This window comes from Aplidium turbinatum, chromosome 1 (genome assembly GCF_918807975.1).
Source record: "Aplidium turbinatum chromosome 1, kaAplTurb1.1, whole genome shotgun sequence".
Classification (NCBI taxonomy): Eukaryota; Metazoa; Chordata; class Ascidiacea; order Aplousobranchia; family Polyclinidae; genus Aplidium; species Aplidium turbinatum.
This window is the reverse complement of record NC_137472.1, coordinates 15,119,493-15,141,177: the sequence shown is the minus strand read 5'-3', so window position 1 is coordinate 15,141,177 and position 21,685 is coordinate 15,119,493. Positions and strand designations below refer to the sequence as shown.

The 21,685-nt window shown below is 35.7% G+C and overlaps 2 protein-coding genes across 3 annotated transcripts; one reads left to right on the top strand and one right to left on the bottom strand.

The window, feature by feature from the left end:
• Positions 1–1,822: 1,822 nt before the first annotated feature.
• LOC145781603 (protein FAM200A-like) lies at positions 1,823–5,730 on the top strand. Its single transcript, XM_082593309.1, has 4 exons — positions 1,823–1,872; positions 3,265–3,481; positions 3,671–3,996; positions 5,562–5,730. The coding sequence occupies exons 1-4, from the start codon at positions 1,823–1,825 to the stop codon at positions 5,728–5,730; spliced, it is 762 nt and encodes a 253-aa protein (XP_082449435.1).
• An 8,446-nt stretch (positions 5,731–14,176) lies between these two features.
• LOC145775400 (uncharacterized) lies at positions 14,177–20,305 on the bottom strand. 2 transcript variants are annotated; one of them, XM_082586694.1, is made up of 9 exons: positions 19,879–20,305; positions 19,098–19,197; positions 18,272–18,332; positions 17,928–18,060; positions 16,662–16,773; positions 16,418–16,509; positions 15,723–15,815; positions 15,366–15,582; positions 14,177–14,973 (listed from the first exon to the last, which is right to left on the bottom strand). In XM_082586694.1, the coding sequence occupies exons 1-9, from the start codon at positions 20,280–20,282 to the stop codon at positions 14,812–14,814; spliced, it is 1,374 nt and encodes a 457-aa protein (XP_082442820.1). In that variant the 5' UTR covers positions 20,283–20,305; the 3' UTR covers positions 14,177–14,811. The 2 variants fall into 2 exon arrangements, with proteins under 2 accessions (XP_082442820.1, XP_082442826.1); XM_082586700.1 differs by having other exon boundaries at positions 14,829–15,011.
• Positions 20,306–21,685: the final 1,380 nt, after the last annotated feature.

Sequence of the window (21,685 nt, the reverse complement as noted above, 5' to 3'; positions counted from 1 at the left end):
CAACGTTTTCCGAATCTTAATGATGCGTTTCATAATATTTGGGATGATTTTGTGAACAGCATGATTACTACCATAATCTAACTCTAAGGTGTTGAGATCGAGTCATATTTTAACCTAAGAATCTATAAAAATAGCGTCAAATCTCTAAAAGTTGGCATTAAAACCGCCGATATGGCAATCCTGTTTGCTGCTAAGATGAGACCTAGCGTTTGGCTTTCAGTCAAGATGCTATTGTAGCGACGTCCACCGCAGTTGGTTTGAATGTTTAACCTGCAACACTATAGAAAGCCAAGAATGCTGAAATCAAATTGTGGGAGAGCTAGAGTCAGATAACGTTACGGAACGTTGCCTTATAGTAAGTCATGTGCATTGAACGCTTGTTCCTTACCCCAATGCCCCTTCCACTCGTGTGCAGTGTGCACAGTACTCTCAAGCACTCTTACTTCTTTGACCAGTTATTATTTGTCCTGACGATTGCCACATTAGTAACTGCTGCTGTGTTTGGCAAGTAAAGTGCATCGTAGATTGAACTAATTTAAAGTTATTTATCTGCAATGGAAAATACAGGATTTTCTAAGATCAACATTAATATAATGAATTTATTAAAAATAAATTAAAAACCTATTAAAATCAAATTTAAAATGTCAAAGATAAAAAATAAATGAAACCTAATCACGTGCGAAGCTTATGTGTAATATTTGAAACGAGCTTGTGTTAAAGTATAACACCGAAATGTTCCTCTTTCCCAATTACATAATATTAGCTTTGACACGACGTCGAAATTGGGTTAATCTTGGTCTGGTAGATAATCTGATGTCAAATCCACCATAGTAGGCCGGGAGCTTCATGGGATTGGCTACCTTGGTAAGATTGACAGTTAAACAGATCCTTGGTGCTGGCAAACCTCAAACCTATTAAAAGACGTTTAAACCTATTAAGTGCGTTTGTAAAGATAAAAGAGTTGGTTCTAATCTTGTTCTTGCAACTCATTTGATGTCTGATCTAGTATTGGAAGCTGGAGCTTTGAGGAGTTGCTTGGAAGACAGACTCCTTGGTACTGGCAAGCCTGTGCACGTAGAGAATCTGTTCATTTTGGCTGTGAATGTACAAATTACGGTATATAGTATGCAAACAGAAATATACTTTTTGCTGTCATGACGTTCATTGTGAACCCAGCGTTTACTACAGCGATGTTTGTGTGTTGGCAGAATGAGGTTTGTCTACCACACAAACAGCTAGCTGCACGCTTACTGGAATAGCTGTATCGCTTCCACTGATTTTATTGGGCGCGAATACGTTTGAAATTATTAAACTCATGTTTAAAGTCAATAATGTGTTATGTAAGTCAATATTGTTGAATGGATTGCGCTTCAAAACGACGATATCTCAGTATCTCGAGCAATAGGCTGTAACAGCTGCTGATTCCAATTTTTACGGTACATTAAAAAGAACTGGGTTTTTTGTGAAATGTCGATAATAGTATTTGTGAAGTGGACTGACTAGCCTATAAGTGTCGCATTTTATTTAATCAAACTGTAGCAAAAGACGTCGTGCTGTAGAAACAATTGAAACATTCATGGATTCAGTTCATTTCAAAATCTCAACAACTCGAACTTTTAGCAAAGCGCAGATGAACTCGTTTTGATGATGTTTTCTTATTGTTAATGATTTCCTTAACTTTGTAGTTGGAAAAATCACATTCGGTGGAAAATCATTTCCCCTAGGCACCACCAGTGCACCATAGCCTACAAACTGGACACTGCTACTGTGCTGCACCTATTACAAACTACAATAACCAGATAGCAAATCTGTCGTTTCTAATATGGATTCAACGGCTGCAGGTGATCATCAATCACGTGAAACCTGCATGTGGTGAATACAAACAAGAATGTACTTTAACAAACGAGTTTTAATGCTTTGTGAGGCAGAAGGTTTGCTGTGGAATTGAATTTAATGAACTTTACAAGGCAAGTTTTCAATGAATTCCTCTTTAAAATATACAACAACGTTTCAATAAACTATAAGGGGAAGTCCGCTCACAAACATAAGTGCACTTTGTATCTGAACTTAAAAAGTGAGCATTCTGATTGGCTCATAAAGATGGGCGTATAGTTTCGTTGGAGCGTTTCAGTGGAGAGTTGAATCTGATACTGAAACATATGATTGTAAAAAATTGAAAAGCATTGTGCTTTATATGACACTAGCCTTTTAGGCATTTACATGCTAGTCTCTGTGTCGGATGCAACGATATTCTAAAGAGCAGTAGTTCGACACCGCTCAAGAGCATGTGGCGATGTCTTCAGCCGGTTATATAAAAAGGCTTAGTTGAAAGTGGACACAAAGATTGGCTTCCTTACTTTCTCTTGACTTGAATCCTTAATCCTTTCCATGGTTACCTGGGTTGTATACTCATCGTATAGACTTAATTAAAAATTATAAGACACAGAGTGATTGTGACATGACTACAAACATCTATCGAATTAAACTATTTTCCAATACTCAAATAAGGTAAAATGTGATGAGAGGTCGATGGTATGTTTGTTATTTGTGGAGCTATATTTCCTGAGAAGTTGCTGACATTTTAATTTTGACTAACTCTGACTGTTTCAAAGCAAACGTGTTTGTTGACTAAGAAGAATAATTTATAGCATGTGTTGTTCTGTGAAGTGTATGAATTTTACAGGTTAATGTGTGTGTTGTTGTTGTGTGGTATGATTATTCTAACGACCTCACATTGTTAAAAGCATAGCAATACTACGATGTTCACAGTTTTAATGAAAGTATCTTCAGTAAAATGATATCTAATTTACTGCATTGCCGCAGCTTTATTACACAAGCATGACACCATCCTGCAAGTTGTAACAATTTGATAATTAATAAAGCTTCTCCTAAAGCTATGGGCTCAAATAAACGTCAGTTTTGACACAGTTAGGCACAAGAAATAAAATATAAATTATTTCAACTTAATTAATTTTCCCAAACTGGTTGTTGAGTCCATTGCGTCCTTTTTAAATTATTATTATTCTGTGTGACCGTTACTTTTGCATTGTCAGAGAAAACAAATATGAATGGTGAGAAGGCGCAATCGATGATCCAACAACAATGAGTCATTGTCAATAACTGTAAAAATCCCTTCGCTTAGAGCAGCGGTTCTTAAACTGGGGGGCGCGCTCCCCTTGGGGGGCGCGAAAGGTACACAAGGGGGGCGCGAGCGATGTCAAACTATGTGACTAAACGCATGTGACTAAGTGGATTTATTGCCAGGATAAAGCAAAAAAGTCCCAATGCCATTGGATCTCACTGCGTGATTCACCGTGAGGCTCTGGCCTCCAGGACTCTACCAGCTGCAATGAAAGATAAGCTTACAGTAATCATACGAGCCGTCAACTTCGTCAAAACCAGTGCTGTCAATACGAGACTGTTTGCCAAGCTGTGCAAGGATATGGATTCGAACCATGAGACTCTCCTCTTCCATACATCTGTTCGTTGGTTATCGAAAGGTAATATGTTAGCCCGCGTGTATGAAATGAGAGATGAACTGATGCTATTTTTGGAAGCTCATGGGAAGCAAGATCTCCTTCTGCCATTTTCATCAAAGAAGTTTCAGCTGGAGTTGGCATACCTCGTGGACATTTTCAAGGCCCTCAATAACTTAAATCTGCTCTTGCAGGGCAGAAATACTAACTGGATTAATAGCTATGATTCCATTCGAGCATTTGTGGCAAAGCTGGTGTTGTGGCACCGCCGAATACAAATAGGAAATGCAGCTTCATTTCCCAACCTAGATACTGCACTTGACAAAAAGCAACTTGAACTGGAAGGTGAGCTTAAAGCTGAAGTGGAGGCTCACCTTCAGCTTTTGAAACAAGAATTCGAACGCTATTTCCCAGACTTGGGTGACACCGACCTTCTAGAATGGAAGATGACAAGAGATCCCTTTCGTGTTAACGAGGACATTCTTCCCGACGGTTTGCAAGAGGAATTCTTGGAAATAAAGTGTAACTCCACTGCAAAAGATGATTATGAAGCAATGCCACTAATTGATTTTTGGGTTAAATATTTGCACATATACAAGGGAGTGGGTAGCGTGGCGATACGCACACTTCTTCCGTTTTCGTCCACTTATCTATGCGAAAGTGGCTTTTCTACACTTTTGAACATAAAAACAAAACATCGAAACAAACGTAGTGATTGTGAAGCCGATCTGAGGTGTGCATTATCAGCTACAAAGCCTCGAATTAAACTTTTGGTTTCCGAAAAACAATTACATCCCTCACATTGATGAAAGCTAAATATAAATTCCTGTAGTCATTACACATAAATGTTTGCTAATTCTGTAGTTTGGTGGGGCGCAAGTTTGGATGGCACGTCAAAGGGGGGCGCGGCTCAAAAAGTTTAAGAACCCCTGGCTTAGAGATTTTGCAAAATCAATTGTCAGTTTATGCAACGATTTCTTATTGCTGCATATCAATTTTGGGCTGATGCGTTGTCACAATTTTGTTAAACTACGATTTGCAACACAAAATTGCATCAACTGCAATTGCTATAGGTGCTTTGCTGATATCATCCGTGTAAACGTACCAACCACAAATCTATAAAAAAAAAAGTTATTCATAAGTTTTCTTCGCTAACTGTGAAAAGATGCAATGCCACTAATAATAGAAATCATTATTTTTTTTTTTTTTGAAAATCTGCTCCAGAGTTTTTAAACCCCTTAACGTCATCCTTGCTTTGAACAAGAGACAGAAGGAGCCTGAGCAATACATGTCGTATCACCGATACACACTTATGTTGTTTGTTCAATTACCACATGAACCAATCGTTCAAGTCCTGTTTCTCTTCCATTGACTGTTGCCACTGCAGCAATAAGTCAATGAGAGCACACATCTATCAAATAAGCAGTTGGCTACACACCTTCTCAATAAACTCTTCTGCAAAACATGTTTGTCTGGAACGCAACCGGAATCGGTTCCTTTTGAGGTATTTCGAAAACAACTACAAAAACTTTATGTGCAAGTTATTCTGTCTATGTAGATAGGCCCATATAACTTAGACAAAGTGTAGATAAAGTAAAGTATTACTTTTGCCTATCATTAGGTAGATTTATTACCTGGTTTGGCATGTATGATGCACAACAAACTAAAATCTTTACCAAAGCTTTGTTATTTAGATTTTATTAGTTTGGTTAAGCTTCAAGTTTTTCAAAACTAATTGTTTTTATGTTACGTTGAGTAGGCCTGTTTCATTACTTGATTTCTCTCTGGCTTGTCTTTTGTGGCGTTGTTTAGTCATTTTTTTACTATTCTGTATATTTGGGCTATATGTTGTGCTTAGAAAATTTCTTCAACAAGTAAGGTCAAAAATACAATTTTAAATTTTAGAAAGTATTCGGCTGAGAAAATGTTCCAAACACATTCTCTTGCTCCTTCACTTGAAATAAAAAACAACGCCTCTTTTTTCAGCCAATCAGATTGCGCTATAGTTGTAGGTTATTTCCACACAAATTGACACAACTGCACTCTCTTGACTTCTTTTGTTAATTTACTTGAAATTCATCACAGATTCAAAGATGAATTCAAACAAAACATTTCTATTAAAGGTTTTAGTTTAGTCATTTTCACAGAAAGTAGTCAAAAGCTTAAGAATATAGGAACTGAAATGAAAGAATACCGCAATTTTAAAACTACTGTTGACAGTGACGTACGCACTCCTATTGAGTTCAATGTTTAAATTTTTTATTGATTTATTTCGTATGATGACTTTATGTAAATGCATTAACCTTCATTGTTCTTCACCAGCCCAACTTGTTAATAGTTTTTATGTAAACGACATTCACAGCTGCTGGTTTCGAAATTTCTAAAAAATGTTTTGCCCTTGTTGTTTATTGGCCTAGTACGGCAGCTTGAAGTAAAACTTGGCTATTGTGGGCACAGGCTAACCACCTGCTTGAATAACCGGTATGATTTTTTGGTACCCGGACAGTTGGTCGACAGGACGTTAGGTCGACAGAACGATTCATTTTAGGGTTAGGGTTAGTTAACTAACCTTAACCCTAACCAAACCCTAACTCTAACCCTAACCCTAAAATGAATCGTTCTGTCGACCTAACGTCCTGTCGACCAACTGTCTTGTCGACCAATTGTCCTGTCGACCAAATGTCTGTCGACCAAACGACCGTGCACCTGATTTTTTGTGGTGCCTATTTTTAGTGGGCAACAGTTTCCACTGTTTGTTGGGACACTTTGCTGACATAAGAACTTTTAGTGTTACATTGAAACGTTTTTAAAGCAATTTTTTTTTTTATTTTGACAAAAAAAAAATATTTTTATTTGATTTCGAGATCAGCAATTTGGTTTCGTTATGTGCTTGAACGAAATGTGAAAAACTAATGCATAACAATCGTAGCCTACAAGACTAAAAGCACCAAGAAATATTTTAAGATAAAATATTAATGTTTTATTTTAAGATGTACTGGCTGCTTCACTTAGGGATGTTTCAAACAAGACACAGCGTATTTTAAAATTTTGCTTCCTTTGAATAATAAGAATAATTACTCACAGAATTTGTAGCGATTTTTATCATCTTTGACCTTCCTTCCTTTCTCTGTAGCAAAGTACAAGCAAAGCCCTGCAAAGAGTATTCAAAAAGACATTTTGCTACGAGATGCAATCTAACGTAACTTAAATGAAGAACGTCTTCATATTCCACAGGAAACACCGGCTACATTCAGGGTGGGCAGTGGATGGAAATTATGGTTTACATTTTAACCAAAAAAAAAATTAACAAATAAACGTAATGTCAGTGAAGATTAGCCTACTCAACAAATCTTGCATCCTCATCATCAACACAATTACAAGACTACGCTTTGTGACTTGCCATAGGTCTATAGCAGAGGTCACCAAACTACGGCCCGCGGGCCGGGACCGGTCCGCGAACTGATTTCATCCGGCCCGCCACGTGCTGTGGAAATAACAGCTGCACTACAACAGTTAAGGAAATACGTAACCAAAGTTTTTGTTGTGGACTGACGTTGCTGTTCAGCTACACGCCACCTGCTAATGATTTTTCCATAATTGTTTCTTCTTATGACATCACAAACTTTGTTGTTCAAAACACCCTAGCTTAGGCCAAATTTGAAAAGTTGTAATGTTTTTCAAGAGCGCGATGCCCTGTAGTAGTGTAGTATATCACAGCAGGGGATAACTTTTCCAGCTATCTTTCGATTTTCATCACAACTTTGCTATTCCACCGCTGATTTTGTTATTTATTGTGTTCAATTCAAGTCAATAGATATTCTATATAGTTGTACATCTTTTCGCAATTTGCATCCGGCCCGCAGCTGTTAATCTCGCAGCAATCCGGCCCTCAGAGAAAAAAGTTTGGTGACCTCTGGTCTATAGTTTCGTTTCTGCCGTAAAAGTTAATGTTGGTTACGTTTATGATGGTATCATGCAATTTTTCTAAAGCCTTTTTGCGTAGGCCACTGACTGCTCACGCCTCATTTCTGTAACATTTTTATGAGATAAAATAACTTTTTGTTCAGCTAATATCAAGAATGACTTTGAAGGTTTGAAATAATAAAAAATTTGAAAATCGAGTTTTTTGATTGCTCCTCTTGATTCAATGTTTACTTATTACGCATTGAAGTTGCTACTTAGGTTTGAATTTAATTGTTTCAAAACAATTTTGAGTCGTAGGCATACACAGAAAAAAATGGGATATTATTTCTTTTCAGCGAAAGTTGCAATAACCTATAAAGTAGAACGCGTTTTGTCAAACACCTATTGACGTCAAACGTAAGTTTAAACGTTTCCAACGTAAATACGCCCGATAGCAATGCGAGCGGAGGCGATACTGCTATTCCGGTAAGCGCCTGTTTATAGCCTATCTATATCTGAAGATGGTGGTTCTGCAATTTTGCAAACATTGCCACCAGTGAAGCACATTATGTAAAACATATTGGAATGCATCATGGTGTGGTAAAGACACCATAGACTCGATGGTTTATACCTCACCAGGTGACACATTCCCCTATTATGGATATGCTCCGACTGACATGCTGGGTTAAGCTCAATAGAATTCGAGCAGCAGTCGGCCACTTCTTTGTCAATATATACTAGTGGGGTCCGGCTCCCTCATCGGTCTGAAAATGCTGCGAGGAGGAACAAAATGCCGTGTAATATTATGGCGCAATCGCAATAAAAATGTTTTGGTTCCTCTTCTGTAGTTTTCCTCTTTCAAGGTACCAATCAAAACGCGCTTTGGTTGTACGTTTTATAAGCTGGAACAGCTTTTGTCAGTGTGAGCAAACAACATTTATCTTTGGATGTATATATTGTGTCTCCAGATTTTGTTTGAAAAAACTTAATAACAGCCCCACGACCTACTAGAACACGGCCAAATGTGTTGCTATTTGAGAAAACTTCTAAGAGTCTGAATTGTTACAATCATAGCTATGATAAACCTGTCATCTTCCCATTACCAGAAGTAAGTAAAATAAGTAACATTTGCAACTAGACACATTTTTGGCTTGTGTAACCGGAGATTAGGTATGTACGTTGAGCACAGTTTACACAATAATAATGTAATATGTAAGACTTTCCAACTGCACCCTGGAAGTAGTATCGTTTGGTGGAATTGCATGTTCCATTTGAAATATCAAAGAATTTTTTGTAGATTCTATGTTGTAAGCTGTTCATTTGATGTGTCAAATTAAATTTTAATTCGTTTGTTTTTCGCCAAGTTTAGTTTTGCAAGTAAAAAATAGCTATTGGCGAAAGATCCTGTTTTACAAAAAAAAACTACCGACTGTATGATGAAACAACCTCCAGGATGCAGTTGGAAAGTCTTACATATTTTACGTTATTATTGCATAAATTGTGCTCAACATACATATCTAATCTCTGGCAAAACAAGCCAAAAATATGTCTAGATGCAAATGTTGCTTGTTTTACATACTTCTGTAAGTGGAAAAATGACAGGTTTTGTGTATCACACAAACAACTAGCTGCGCGCTTACTGGAATAAGTGTATCGCTTCCTCACTCATTTTATTGGGAGTAAATACGTTTGAAATTATTAAACTCATGTTTGAAATCAATAACGTGTTATATAAGTCATTGTTGATTGGATTGGATTTCAAAAGGACGATTTCTCAGTATTTCGAACAATAGCCAGTAACAGCTCTGTTCCCAAATTTTATGGCATATTAGAAAAGATTTGAGTTTTGTAGAATGCCGATGATTGTATTTGTGAAGTGGACTTACCAAAACTGTCGCATTTTATCTAACCAAACTGTAGCAAAAGACGTCGTGCTGTAGAAACAATTGAAACAATTATGGATTCAGTTCATTTCAAAATCTCATCAACTCGAACTTTCAGCAAAGCGCAGATGAACTCGTTTTGATGATGTTTACTTACTGTTCATGATTTCCATTAACTTTGTAGTTGCAAAAATCACATTCAGTGGAAAATCATTTCCCCTAGGCACCACCAGTGCACTATAGCCTACAAACTGGACGCTGCCACTGTTCTGCACCTAATACGAACTACAATACCCAGACAGCAAATACATTACTTTAACAGCTTTTAATAATAGAAACTATAATACACTAATAGAAATAACATCCATATGAAAGTACAATTGTTATGAACAATCACATGAAACCTGCATGTGGTGAATACAAACAAATATGTACTTTAACAAACGAGTTTTAATGCTTTGTGGGGCAGAAGGTTTGCTGTGGAATTGGATTTAATGGACTTTACAAGGCAAGTTTTCAATGAAATCGTCTTAATATACATATAATAAAATATATTATATACATATAATATATATTAATATATATATTATATATAATATACAATAATAAAATATGCAACAACGTTTCAATAAACTATAAGGGAAAGCCCGCTCACAAACATAAGTGCACTTTGTATCTGAACTTAAAAAGTGAGCATTCTGATTGGCTCATAAAGAGGGGCGTAGTTTCGTTGGAGCGTTTCAGCGGAGAGTTGAATCTGATACTGAAACATATGATTGCAAAAAATTGAAAAGTATTGTGCTTTATATGACACTAGCCTCTTAGGCTTTTACATGCTAGTCTCTGTGTCGGATGCAACGATATTCTAAAGAGCATTGGTTCGACACCGCTCAAGTGCATGCGGCGATGTCTTCAGCCGGTTATATAAAAAGGCTTAGTTGAAAGTGGACACGAAGATTGGCTTCCTTGCTTTCTCTTTCACTTGACCTGAATCCTCAATCCTTTCCATGGTTACCTGGGTTGTAATGTACAATGTACATTCATCGTGTATAGACTCAATTAAAAATTATAAGACATTTGGAGATTGTGACTACAAACATCTATCGAATTAAACTATTTTCCAATATTCAAGTAAGGTAAAATGTGATGAGAGGTCGATGGTATTTTTGTTATTTGTGGAGCTATATTTCCTGAAAAGTTGCTGACATTTTAATTTTTACTAACTCTGACTTTTTCAAAACAAACGTGTTTGTTGACTCAGAAGAATAATTTATAGCACGTGTTGTTCTGTGAAGTGCAACTTATAGGTTATTTGAATTTCACAGGTGAATGTGTGTGTTTTTGTTGTTGTTTTTGTGTGTGATATGATTATTCTAACAACCTCTCATTGTTAAAAGCATAGTAATACTACGATGTCCATAGTTTTAATGAAAGTATCTTCAGTAGAAATGATATCTAATCTATTGCATTGCAGTAGCTTTATTGCACAAGCATGAAAACATCCTGCAAGTTGTAACAATTTAAAGTAAAAAAGCTTTTCTTAGAGCTATGGGCTCAAATAAACGTCAGTTTTGAAACATTTAGGAACAAGAAATAAAATATAAAATCTTTTAACTTAATTAATTTTCCCAAACAGATCGTTGAGTCCATTGCGTCCTTTTTAGATTTTTATTATTCTTTATAAGCGCTACTTTTGCATTGTCAGAGAAAACAAGTATGAATTGTGAGAAGGCGGAACCGATGATCGAACAACAATGAGTCATTGACAATAACTGTAAAAATCCCTTCGCTTCGAGTAGCAATCATTGCTCGTAGCATGGGCGCAGTTACCACTTCTAACAAGACAACATTTTGGAAAACCAATTGCCAGTTTATCTGGATTTAAGTTTATCATCTACAAGACTAGATATAGCAAAACAACCAGATCATGATTTAAAATAACCATCTTTGCTTGCAAACTAAAACAAAGTTACACTATTGGTCTTATTGGATGCTTCAATTAAATTTCACCAATATTCGCCAATACTTTTTGTGCCTGCAGTTTAATAAGAAATGTTAGTAGTTTTGCAAAGGGCCTTCACTTTTCATGGAAGAGAAAACTGCCAGGGCATGCAAAAGTGGTACCATTATTTACTGGTTAAATAGTTTTTGACTTTTTTGTAGTGGCATTTTTAAAATTTAAACAATTTATTCCACAAATGAACATTAGCAAACGAAACAACGATCGCACATCATTGTGCTTTATGGAAAGTTTGCTATTTAGACACCAGCAGCTTAAAGAACTGCTTTGAAGAACAAGATTGATTCTGGTAAAAATAATAATTAGTCTGCAAGTGTTACCCTACCATTCTTATAATTTACAATTTGCATCACTGAACATCTCGCGTATACGCTATATAATTTTGTATACATTAAACATTAAAACTTATTGTAATCAATTTCCGTCACCTAAGTGTCATGTGGACAAAAAAGGTCTCAAAACTTAAAATTGACTTGTAGTTACAAACGATCTGTTCCATTGCAATTAGGATGCTTCTACGTGTCAAACTCTACGAGCAAGTGAAACCCCTTTTGTTAATGAGCACAGTACCAAACATTTATTGGAAAAGTTTACGTGTTAAAGTTGCGAAAAACCAAGACTTGCTATATTCCATCAAAAAGATGTTTTGCAAAAAATGTGTGCTTCTCATAGATAGAACGATGAATGTGCTTCTTCGTTTAATTTGCAGCACTTACATCACAAATGCAAGGAATAGGGACATGAGTCATTGGTCAATGTCTCAATGCACGGAAAAGTTGTACAGTGGTACTTGTCACAGGTTCGTTGAGAGGCTAAATCGAGCCTGGTGTCGATCAGACAATGGAAGAAAAGCTCCTCATATCATAGAAGCCTAAGCAACACGTGTCGTACTAATCAACACGTATCACCGATAAACACTTTTGTTGTTTGTTCAATTACCACATTAACCCTTTGAAGGTTGGGGGGGGGCTGTCAATTCAACTTTTTTGTATCAACATTTGTATCTCTAAAACCACTGAGGCTGCGACTATGAGACTTCTTGACTTTTCCTAACTTTTATTCACCTCTATTGAGCTGAAATTTTGAGCGAATAAAGGTTATAAATTGAGAGATATAAGGCATTTCTCAGCACATCCTCTGAAATATTTCTTATTCTATTGAACAAAATTTTCCCACCAGCTGGATGAAAGTAATTAATTTGGCCTCGTTAATCAAATGATTTGTTAATCAAATGATTCAAATTGAGATTATGTAAAAAAAATTTAATCACAACATTGCAATGCATGTTTTTCATTACTCTACCAAAAATACCAAATAACCCAAACGTCATAAGTCACCTCAACATCTCAACGTATATGAGCAGTTCTAAAACTCACATAGTTTTAATTTTCGGATATGCTCAGCGTGAATAATTTTACAAAGTGAATCCCAAGTTTTGAAACCGTGCTTTAAAAAATAACAGAGATATCACTCCTAAAGCATAAGAAGAATCGACAGCCCCCCCCCAAACTGAGCAAGACTCCAGAGAGCCCAACCTTCTAAGGGTTAACCAATCGTTCAAATCCTGTCTTTCTTCCGGTGCCTGTTGCCACTGCAGCAATAAGTCAATGAGAGCGCACATCTATCAAACAAGCAGTTGGCTACACACCTTCTCAATAAACTCTTCTGCAAAACATGTTTGTCTGGAACGCAACCGGTATCGGTTCCTTCTGAGGTATTTCGAAAACAACCACAAAAACTTTATCTGCCAGTTATTCTGTCTATGTAGATATATAGGCTAACGTAGATGAAGTAAGTGTTACTTTTGCCTATCATTAGTTAGATTTATTACCTGATTTGGTGCACAACAAACTAAAATCTTTACCAAAGTTTTATTATTTAGATTCTATTAGTTTGGCTAAGCTTCAAGTTTTTAAAAACTAATTGTTTTTATGTTACGTTGAGTAAGCCTATTTCATTACTTGACTGCTCACGCCCCATTTCTGTAAAAGTTTTATATGAGACAAAGTAACTTTTTGTTCAGTTATCACGAATATCAAGAATGACTTTGAAGGTTTGAAATAATAAAAAATTAAAAATGGAGTTTTTTTATTGCTTCTCTTGATTCAATATTTACTTATTACGCGTTGAAGTTACTACTTAGGTTTAAATTTAATTGTTTCAAAACAACTTTGAGTCGTAGGCGTACACAGAATGTCATTTGTACTACAATCTAAGAAACCGTGATATTATTTCTTTTGAGCGAAAAAGTTGCAATAACCTATAAAGTAGAACGCGTTTCGTCAAACACCTATTGACGTCAAACGTAAGTTTAGAATAAATACGCCCGATAGATAGCAATACGAGCGGAGGCGATACTGCTATTCCGGTAAGCGCCTGTTTGTAGCCTATTTACATCTGAAAATGCCGATTTTGCAATTTTGCAAACATTGCCACCAGTGAAGCACATTATATGAAACATATTGAAATGCAGCATGGTGTGGTACACTGGTACAGACACCAGACACCGTGGTTTATACCTCACCAGGTGGCACGCTCCCTTGTTATGGACCTGTATTATTATGGCGCAATCGCAATAAAAATATTTTGGTTCTTCTTCTGTAGTTTTCCTCTTTCAAGATGTTCAATGAAAACGCGCTTTTGTTGCTCGTTTTATAAGCTCCAAGAGTTTCGTTCATTGTGAGTAAATAACATTTACGTATAACAGGCCTGCAGAAATAAAATATGAGCTTTCAGGCCCGTGCGGCCCACAAACCCTCTCAATTTTCCAAAAATTTTGCTGATGAATCCCATTTCACTGATTGTAAAATTCTAAGAAATGATTTAATCATAAAAATAAACTGCGCCATTTTGTTTTCATGACGTGTGAACACAAAATGGCGACTCATAAATACACTTCAGTAGTTCAAGCTTTGAGCTTTGTAGAAATATGAATTTCAAAGTGCACTAATATAAAAACGTAAAGTATACAATATATTGTTGTCCAGCAACACACTACCAAAATAAAAATACGAAAAGCTTGAAATCGTTCATAATCTCAATAACTTTCCAACAAACAAATAAGCAACCAGCAGCGTATACATCTATCAAACACAATAAATCTTGCACAAAATACTGCGGATTTTCACATTAATTATTTCATGGATAAGCCAGCATAAAATTCAGTTAGTCATACAGTATTTCCGAAAATATCAAAGAATCTTGCTTATTTAAGTCCAAAATGACTTTTGAGATAAAACAGTTTTTCAAAGTTGTTAAACCTTCTATTTCCGTGCAAACACCACAGCTTGTGTTAGTGAAATTAACTTAATGTGTTTTTTAAATCAAATTTTAAGCCAGAATAGGTATTGACCAATATACAATATATTATGGTGATAAGTCACATTTTGTGGAAATTGAGTTAAGTAGTTTTTAAACTCAGATCTTCAATTGGTAATTTGTGTTCAGCTGGTCGTAGTTCATTCAAAGTCAATTTGATTGCATAATTTGCGGCTTGGAATGTTAGATGCAACAAGCGCATGTGCTACTGTCAGCAACATCGAAATATGTCATGCTTCTTGCTAAGATTGTAGATGACTCTGTCTGTCCAAACAATCCAAAACTCTTTGCACTTTCTCTTCTTGTGGAATAAGCTTTTGGAGCGTTTTTCTGCAGTTATTTTGTACGCTGGGATCATTTCGACAAAATGCTCCTTTGAAGAAAACACAAAAGCAAAAATGAGCTTCTGCACTGCAAACATTTGGACTGATTAGCATACCATATTGGGATCTCAAATCAACTCTTATATTTTAACTGCTATTTACAAAACTAGGTTTGAAAATACGAATAGCAAATTTTTGGAGATTAGATGTTTTTAATTTCATCCAATTCATGAAACAAAGTTCAAAATTATTCTGCATAATTTTGGAACAAAATTTTCGAAAGAAACCAATTATAGTATAGAACTGCTTTTGCTAAAAAGAGTTTTTGCGTTTGTTGATAAAAGACACGCGAAACGCGAAAGCTTTAAAAATCTTTACAAAACAGCGCATTACATTAAATTCATGTAGTGAGTAATAATTTATTATGGTTATATTTATTTACTTGTTTTCGTATCACGCTGTCACAAGAAGTGATGCTATGCTTTACAACAAGCCGATTAGAAGCTGCCTCGACTTTCTCACTGAGGCACTCTGTGACATCGAATGGGGCCAATGTGTCGTTTCTTATACCGTTTTGGCACACAGGAAGTCCATGGCACTGCTTAAGATATTCTTTGGGAAGAGGGGATTCGGTGAAGAAATGGTTTGAAAAAGTTTCGCTGCAAACAAAATGTTCTTGTAGTTAGTGCCAACCAAACAACAGTTTGTTGTTATTCCTGTTGAAAGTGTATTGTGTCACTGACTGAGCATTAAAGTTTTCATGTATTTATTCAGAAGTATATCAAAAAACAAGAGTTACCTTCTCACTGTAATCTCTTGGAATGTAAGCATTTTTCCGCTTTCAGAACAACTTTTGCAAGATGCTTTGCAGTCTCCATAACAAAAATCACAACTGAAACAAATGAGGAAACGTACCGATTATATAATAATTGAACAATTTTCAAAAACAATAAAATGATTCTATTAAGATTGATTGAACGAGTCTTTATCCTACGATTGAGAAAACTGTTTTAAGAGCTTCATCCTGGCAGTTTTGAATACCTACTTGTAAAAGCTTTGAACAACAGACGCCGGTTCGGTCACCGAAATTGACAGAGTAAATTTCCAATTGTTGAAGAATTGGTATTTCTAAATTATTTCATCTACTAAGTGCCGCTTAACGGAAAGCAGTTCTTAAAATGAGTTGCTCCAACGGGTACTTTGTTCCCCAATAACCAAACCAGCGTTGTTTAATCTTGTGATGATGACTGCGATCGGAAAGAGAACCAGTCTTTTTGAGACTTTTGCGACTTTATGCAAACAAGTTGTTTTTTTTCATAATTTTAATCAATTTGTTTTTGTGTGTGTTTTTTATAGGTTTTGTCATATTTCGAAAAGATGCTGCAATATAATGCCGTTAAGAAGTTCAGCCATAACACCAATATTTTGACCTTTAAATTTGTTTCCAGTGAAAATAGTGTTAAACATAAAATAAATACTATAACGTAAGCTCACTTTCTTTCTCCCATTCCTCCACAGCAGGAACACACTGCAGATCGATTGCATGATTCACTTTCCTCTTTGTATTCTCCATTGACAAACTTTGTCTAAAGTGAAATAATTAGCAAATTAAAACAAATCTTTTAGGTAATTTTTTAAAGATTGTCACAAGAGACAAAAGACAAAATTGAAATTTATCAATTGGTTGGTTCAAAGCATTGTGTGAATTGAACTGGTTATTTTCTAAATTTTGACTTACCACTGTTCTTCTGTCAGTTTGTGTAACACGCCCAACCCCATGACAACTGTAGCAGTGGTGCCTTCCTTTGCCAGAACATCGGCTGCACTTTGTTTTCCCTCTTCCTGAGCATCTAAAAAATCACAATCTTGAAAACGTTTATTACACTTGATAAAAACATGCATTATTCCTTCTATGTCACCACTTGACAAAGATGAAAAATGAATAGAATTTTATTTATAAGTTGATTGTCAATCAGGCTGGAAAATATTGGAATTTCCGCAATCAGGTGTTAAAATGGGAGACATTGATTGAAGGAATCTTCATCATCGGGCTTAAAAAGCTTCCTGGAGATTCTTGGCAGTTTCGCATGACCTATATGCAGAGCCTTTGAATCACTAACGCAAGCCTCAGTCACTGAGTTAGACAGAGTAGAGTTTCCGATTGTTGAAGTGTTGTTGTCTGTGAATTAATCCATGCACCAAGTGCCCAGGAATGGAAAGTTGGGCGTAGGACCGGGTTTAGTTGATGGGAGGCCGCCGTGCAAAAAAAGTTTTTCTTGACCTCGCCAAGCTCAGTCACCACCTTGTGACTAAATATTAACCTTGAAAGAAAAAAAGAGGCAGTAACTTCGAAGGCTGAGAGAAAATAATAATAATAACACAAAATCCCATTTTTCCACGTCGGGGGGGGGGCTTCAAGGGGGGCTCGGGGCAACTGCATCCTTTGCCTCCCCTACATCCAGGCCTGGCTAGGCGCGAAATGCGTTGCTCCAGCGCACACCTCGAGAGTCGAACCAGCGCCGATTGATTTTTTAGTTTATAATCGGGCGCTTGACCAACTGAGCTATCAAGGTGATGTGAAGTAGAACTAAAGAAATCGAATTGAAAAAGCTAAAATCGTCAAAAATTTCGGCAAAGTTGTTCATTTTACACGTAGAAAATGATACTTGACTTGCATTTACGGATGTATATTTGTAATTCTAAATACCAAAGGCACACTAAGACAAAGTCTCAAAAAAAACAAGCACAACAAAATAAAGCTCTCCAGACATTACTAAAACTCTATATTTGATACACCAATGCATTTGGCCTTTTGACATTTAGTTAAAAAAGTTCCATTTTTAATTAACTTGTCTCGAAGGGTTTCAATAGCTTTTCTCACGTCTTAGAAACAAGACGATATGCATACTATACAACTCAGCTAACAAACTTAAATCTCTTTGCAACACCTTCCATGACAAATGGTTAATCTCACACCTTCTTCATACACGAATAATTAGCTTACGTTGTGCAGGTAACAACTTTCTCCGTTCCAAGAACTCGATATGTTTTCGATTTTCCCTTTTTGGGCACGGAAACTTGCAAGCCCCATTTTGACCTCAATGGGCGTCCATTCTTTGTATCGTCAACCTCTCCACCTAGTGATGAATAAAAGCACAACAAAGTTAAAGTGATGTTAAACGCCACACAATTTATATTGAGAAAATAACGCAAGAATGTAATTGAGGTGAAGAGTGCAAAACGATGATTTGGTAGGAACGCTGTACGAGTAATCAAATCAGGCGTTTGTACCCTATAGAGTTATAGACAATAATGTTGCATTTACTAACGAAAGACCACAACACTTACCTCTGAAGGATTCCTCTCCGATTGTTTCTTCTCTAAATTCTTGCAATGTTCTGATATAATACTGTAAAAACAACACAAATAAGTACTTACTTTTCTACAGCAGCCTAAATATTGATTACAAAGAAACAAATAAGGATGTGGTCTTGTTTACACAAAATGTCGTCAGTGCTTGCTTCTCAAGCAATACCCACGTCAAACTAAACACTTCTGAACTTCTGTGTTAAAGAAAATCAGTTGCTTTAGAAATAACTCAAGTTGAATTCAAGCAAATGACAAATTTAAAATCTGTCCTATTGAAAATGCAAATGAAGCGGAATAATGGTTGACCCAATGAACTTTATCCATCAAAAAAGTCCTTGTAATTGCTGTACCACTGAAAAACTTATCTTGTGTCACTAATGTTTCGAAAGCGAAGTAATAGCTAAAGGATTCGATTGGGGGTTACATACATCAACAGCGTATTTTGTAAGCGCCGGTTAAATAATAGAGTATTTAATTAATTCATGGCACAGTTGCGCAAAACTCGTGTGTGGATCATTAATTAGCATATTTAAATGGATTAAGGTTAGCGCTTAAGTAAAAAATATTTTCTGCGGAATACGCCGCTTTATTGGCCGATTTTCTAAATCGGCATATGATCCAGTGTTGATGCATCCGTCCCTCAAAGACTTAAATAACAAGAATTCAAACTGAGTTATCAGCTAAAAATATAGGGTAGCTATATCTGGTGTAACGTGATCGCAGTTACAATACTCATTAAGCAACTAGTCAAAAATGTTTAAAATGTTTGTTTTTGGTAATGGGGTTTTTATGAAAGGTTGCTTACATGCCAAATAGGTAAAGGCGTGGTGCTCAACCATTTGTATCTTTTTCCAAAAACCTCTCTGGTAATTTTTATGGCGTCGTCTTTGAAAAGCATTGGCATTCTGGTAGAAATAAAAATCGATTGAAATTAATGATCAATGCAGTACTTGACTTTCTATTAAATTATTACATTTGTACAAAAAACACTTCTTTATTGTTTGATTACCTGCACTGACCTACTTAAGACGGAAAAGGTCTTTCACACAATCAACATTTAAAATAAATGAATAAAAATTTGCTAAATGCTTTCCTTCATTCTTAGTAAAGTAGGCTACACTACTACAAAATATAACTCAACAACAACAATCAAGATTTAAACGTCTTTTTGATTGTTCTGCGTAACTACTGCATGTACAATACTTCAGGATATGCAATGTTACTTTTAAATCAGCGCGTAGGCTTACACTTATTTAATTTTAGAAACTCTCTGAATGGCGTTATTTTGGGTAGTATTTGAAAAAGTTGATTTGTTTATTTTTATCTCTTTCAAATACTTGACTTTTGTGATGCGTAATCTTTGAGTTATCATTTTGTGTGAGCAAGTTAAGCAGTTTCTCAAAAGTTTAGATTAGACCTTATTTTTGCTGTGATTCTATAATCTTTTTTAGTATTTATTTTACAATATTTCTTTTATAGACTTGAAAAGGGCTGTATGACTAGCCGAAAACTTTCGATTATTGTGTTTTGTTTTTATAATGTTAAATGTAGTGTTGTTGCTTAGCTATGTGTGTGACTTTACTTACAGCATGTTTCTAGGAAACGTATCATCTTGATCTGATGATCCGTAACTAGACGTGGAAGCTTGGTCATGAATTCTAGGACGCCAGTATCGGATGCCATCATCTGTACAAACTGGGTACCACTCTTGAAGTTGGTTGGTTATTTGCAACTCTGGCCAGCAACTTTGGTCTTGCAGTGAGCTTGTGCTGTCTTCAACAAATGAATTTCTCGAGCTGTTGTTATCTTCCCATTCGTAATTCTGTTCCCGATGACTCTGTCTTCTTTGTTCTTGTTTTGGTTGAGGATGAGGATGTGATCTGCCTGATGATACATTGACCTCCAAGGCATCATAAGGTGGTGGCGGCTCAGGCCATGTAAAAGAAGAGTTTGCTCTTCTCAATGAGGAGGAGAAGGATTTCTTTGACATTTCAATCTACACTTTTCAAACTAATTTAACGATAGTTCAATAAAACCTATTGGTGAAAATAATTCATGTTTTTAATGTTCCTTACTGCGTATCATATACTGCACATAGCGCTTTCAAGATATGAAATTAAAATACACTCAACTCAAAGTAGTTTTATTAAAAACTGGTCTTATGTAATTCAACTAGCAACTTCACCTCATTGGTTAATTAACAAATAGACTTCCTTATTAATTTCTTGTCATTCCTGACACAAATAAAAACATTTTTTTCTTTGAATATTATTTTTTGAGTGGCCATTGTTGCAAACATTTTGTTTCACGCATAGAAATAAATACCATTTCAAATTCTAAAGCTGAATCCTCAGTGATCTACTTAATATTTGCACTGTAAGAATGTAGAGCCAATTTTCTGAATTTCTTTTCATAAGATCTAATAAGATCTAAAATGCAAGTTGAGTTTACAACATCTTGCTGTGGGAAATTTTGTATTACCATGGCTGCAAGAAAGCTTGTTGCTTCGTTAACGAATTGGCCTCATACAAATTCCAACCTTTGTAGTTTCCGTCTATTGTAGCATATACTCCACAAATTATTGTTGATTTATTTTTGTAATGCTGTTTATTTATATTTTCTTTTTCAATGAATTATATTTGCCAACCAAAGATATCGATTTTTCAATATTCACGATACAAACGCTCATCTATTCAAGCGTAAGCGTTACAAGCCTCGATAATATATTCCGCTAAATAATTCATGATAATTTATTTGTTCTGCTCTATTCACGGTATGCGGTATGCAGACAAGCAAATTAAAGTTCTGGCCAATGCTGGTGCGCTGTAAGTTCAAATACAAAAAAAACATCATTTGTACATTTTTGTCCATTGTTCATTTCATTTTTCGCGCTTTAAATTCCAGCCAATTCTTTGGATGCTAGTAGATAGTTGTGTGATAAAATATCCTGTGGCATAAAATTATGAATCTGCGGTTCCTAATAAATCAGTAAAGAGTAACATGCGCATTAATAGAATAAATTGTATTTAAAAGTTTTGTTGTTCTGGTATTCATTTCTCTCAAAATATTTATTCCTTGTTTTTTTTCGGCAAAGGTCTCTCAATGGCCCTAAATTTGTTTGTAAACACATCACTTTTCAACCATGTAAGCTGCACTGTTGTGCTGCATATTCAAGTGCATAACAAACTAGGCATTACGTATTTACATATTTATTGTTGTTTTAATATTACCCAACCAAACCATAACATTTTTTCTACATAATTTTTGAAACAAAAATGTACATAGCATTGCTGTGCCCAAGTCTGGTGACTAGTTTAAGCCTTTGCTCACACAAACTACAACGTGTAAAGCAGTCTAGGTTGAAATAAATTGAATTGCTTCTTATAGTCTTCA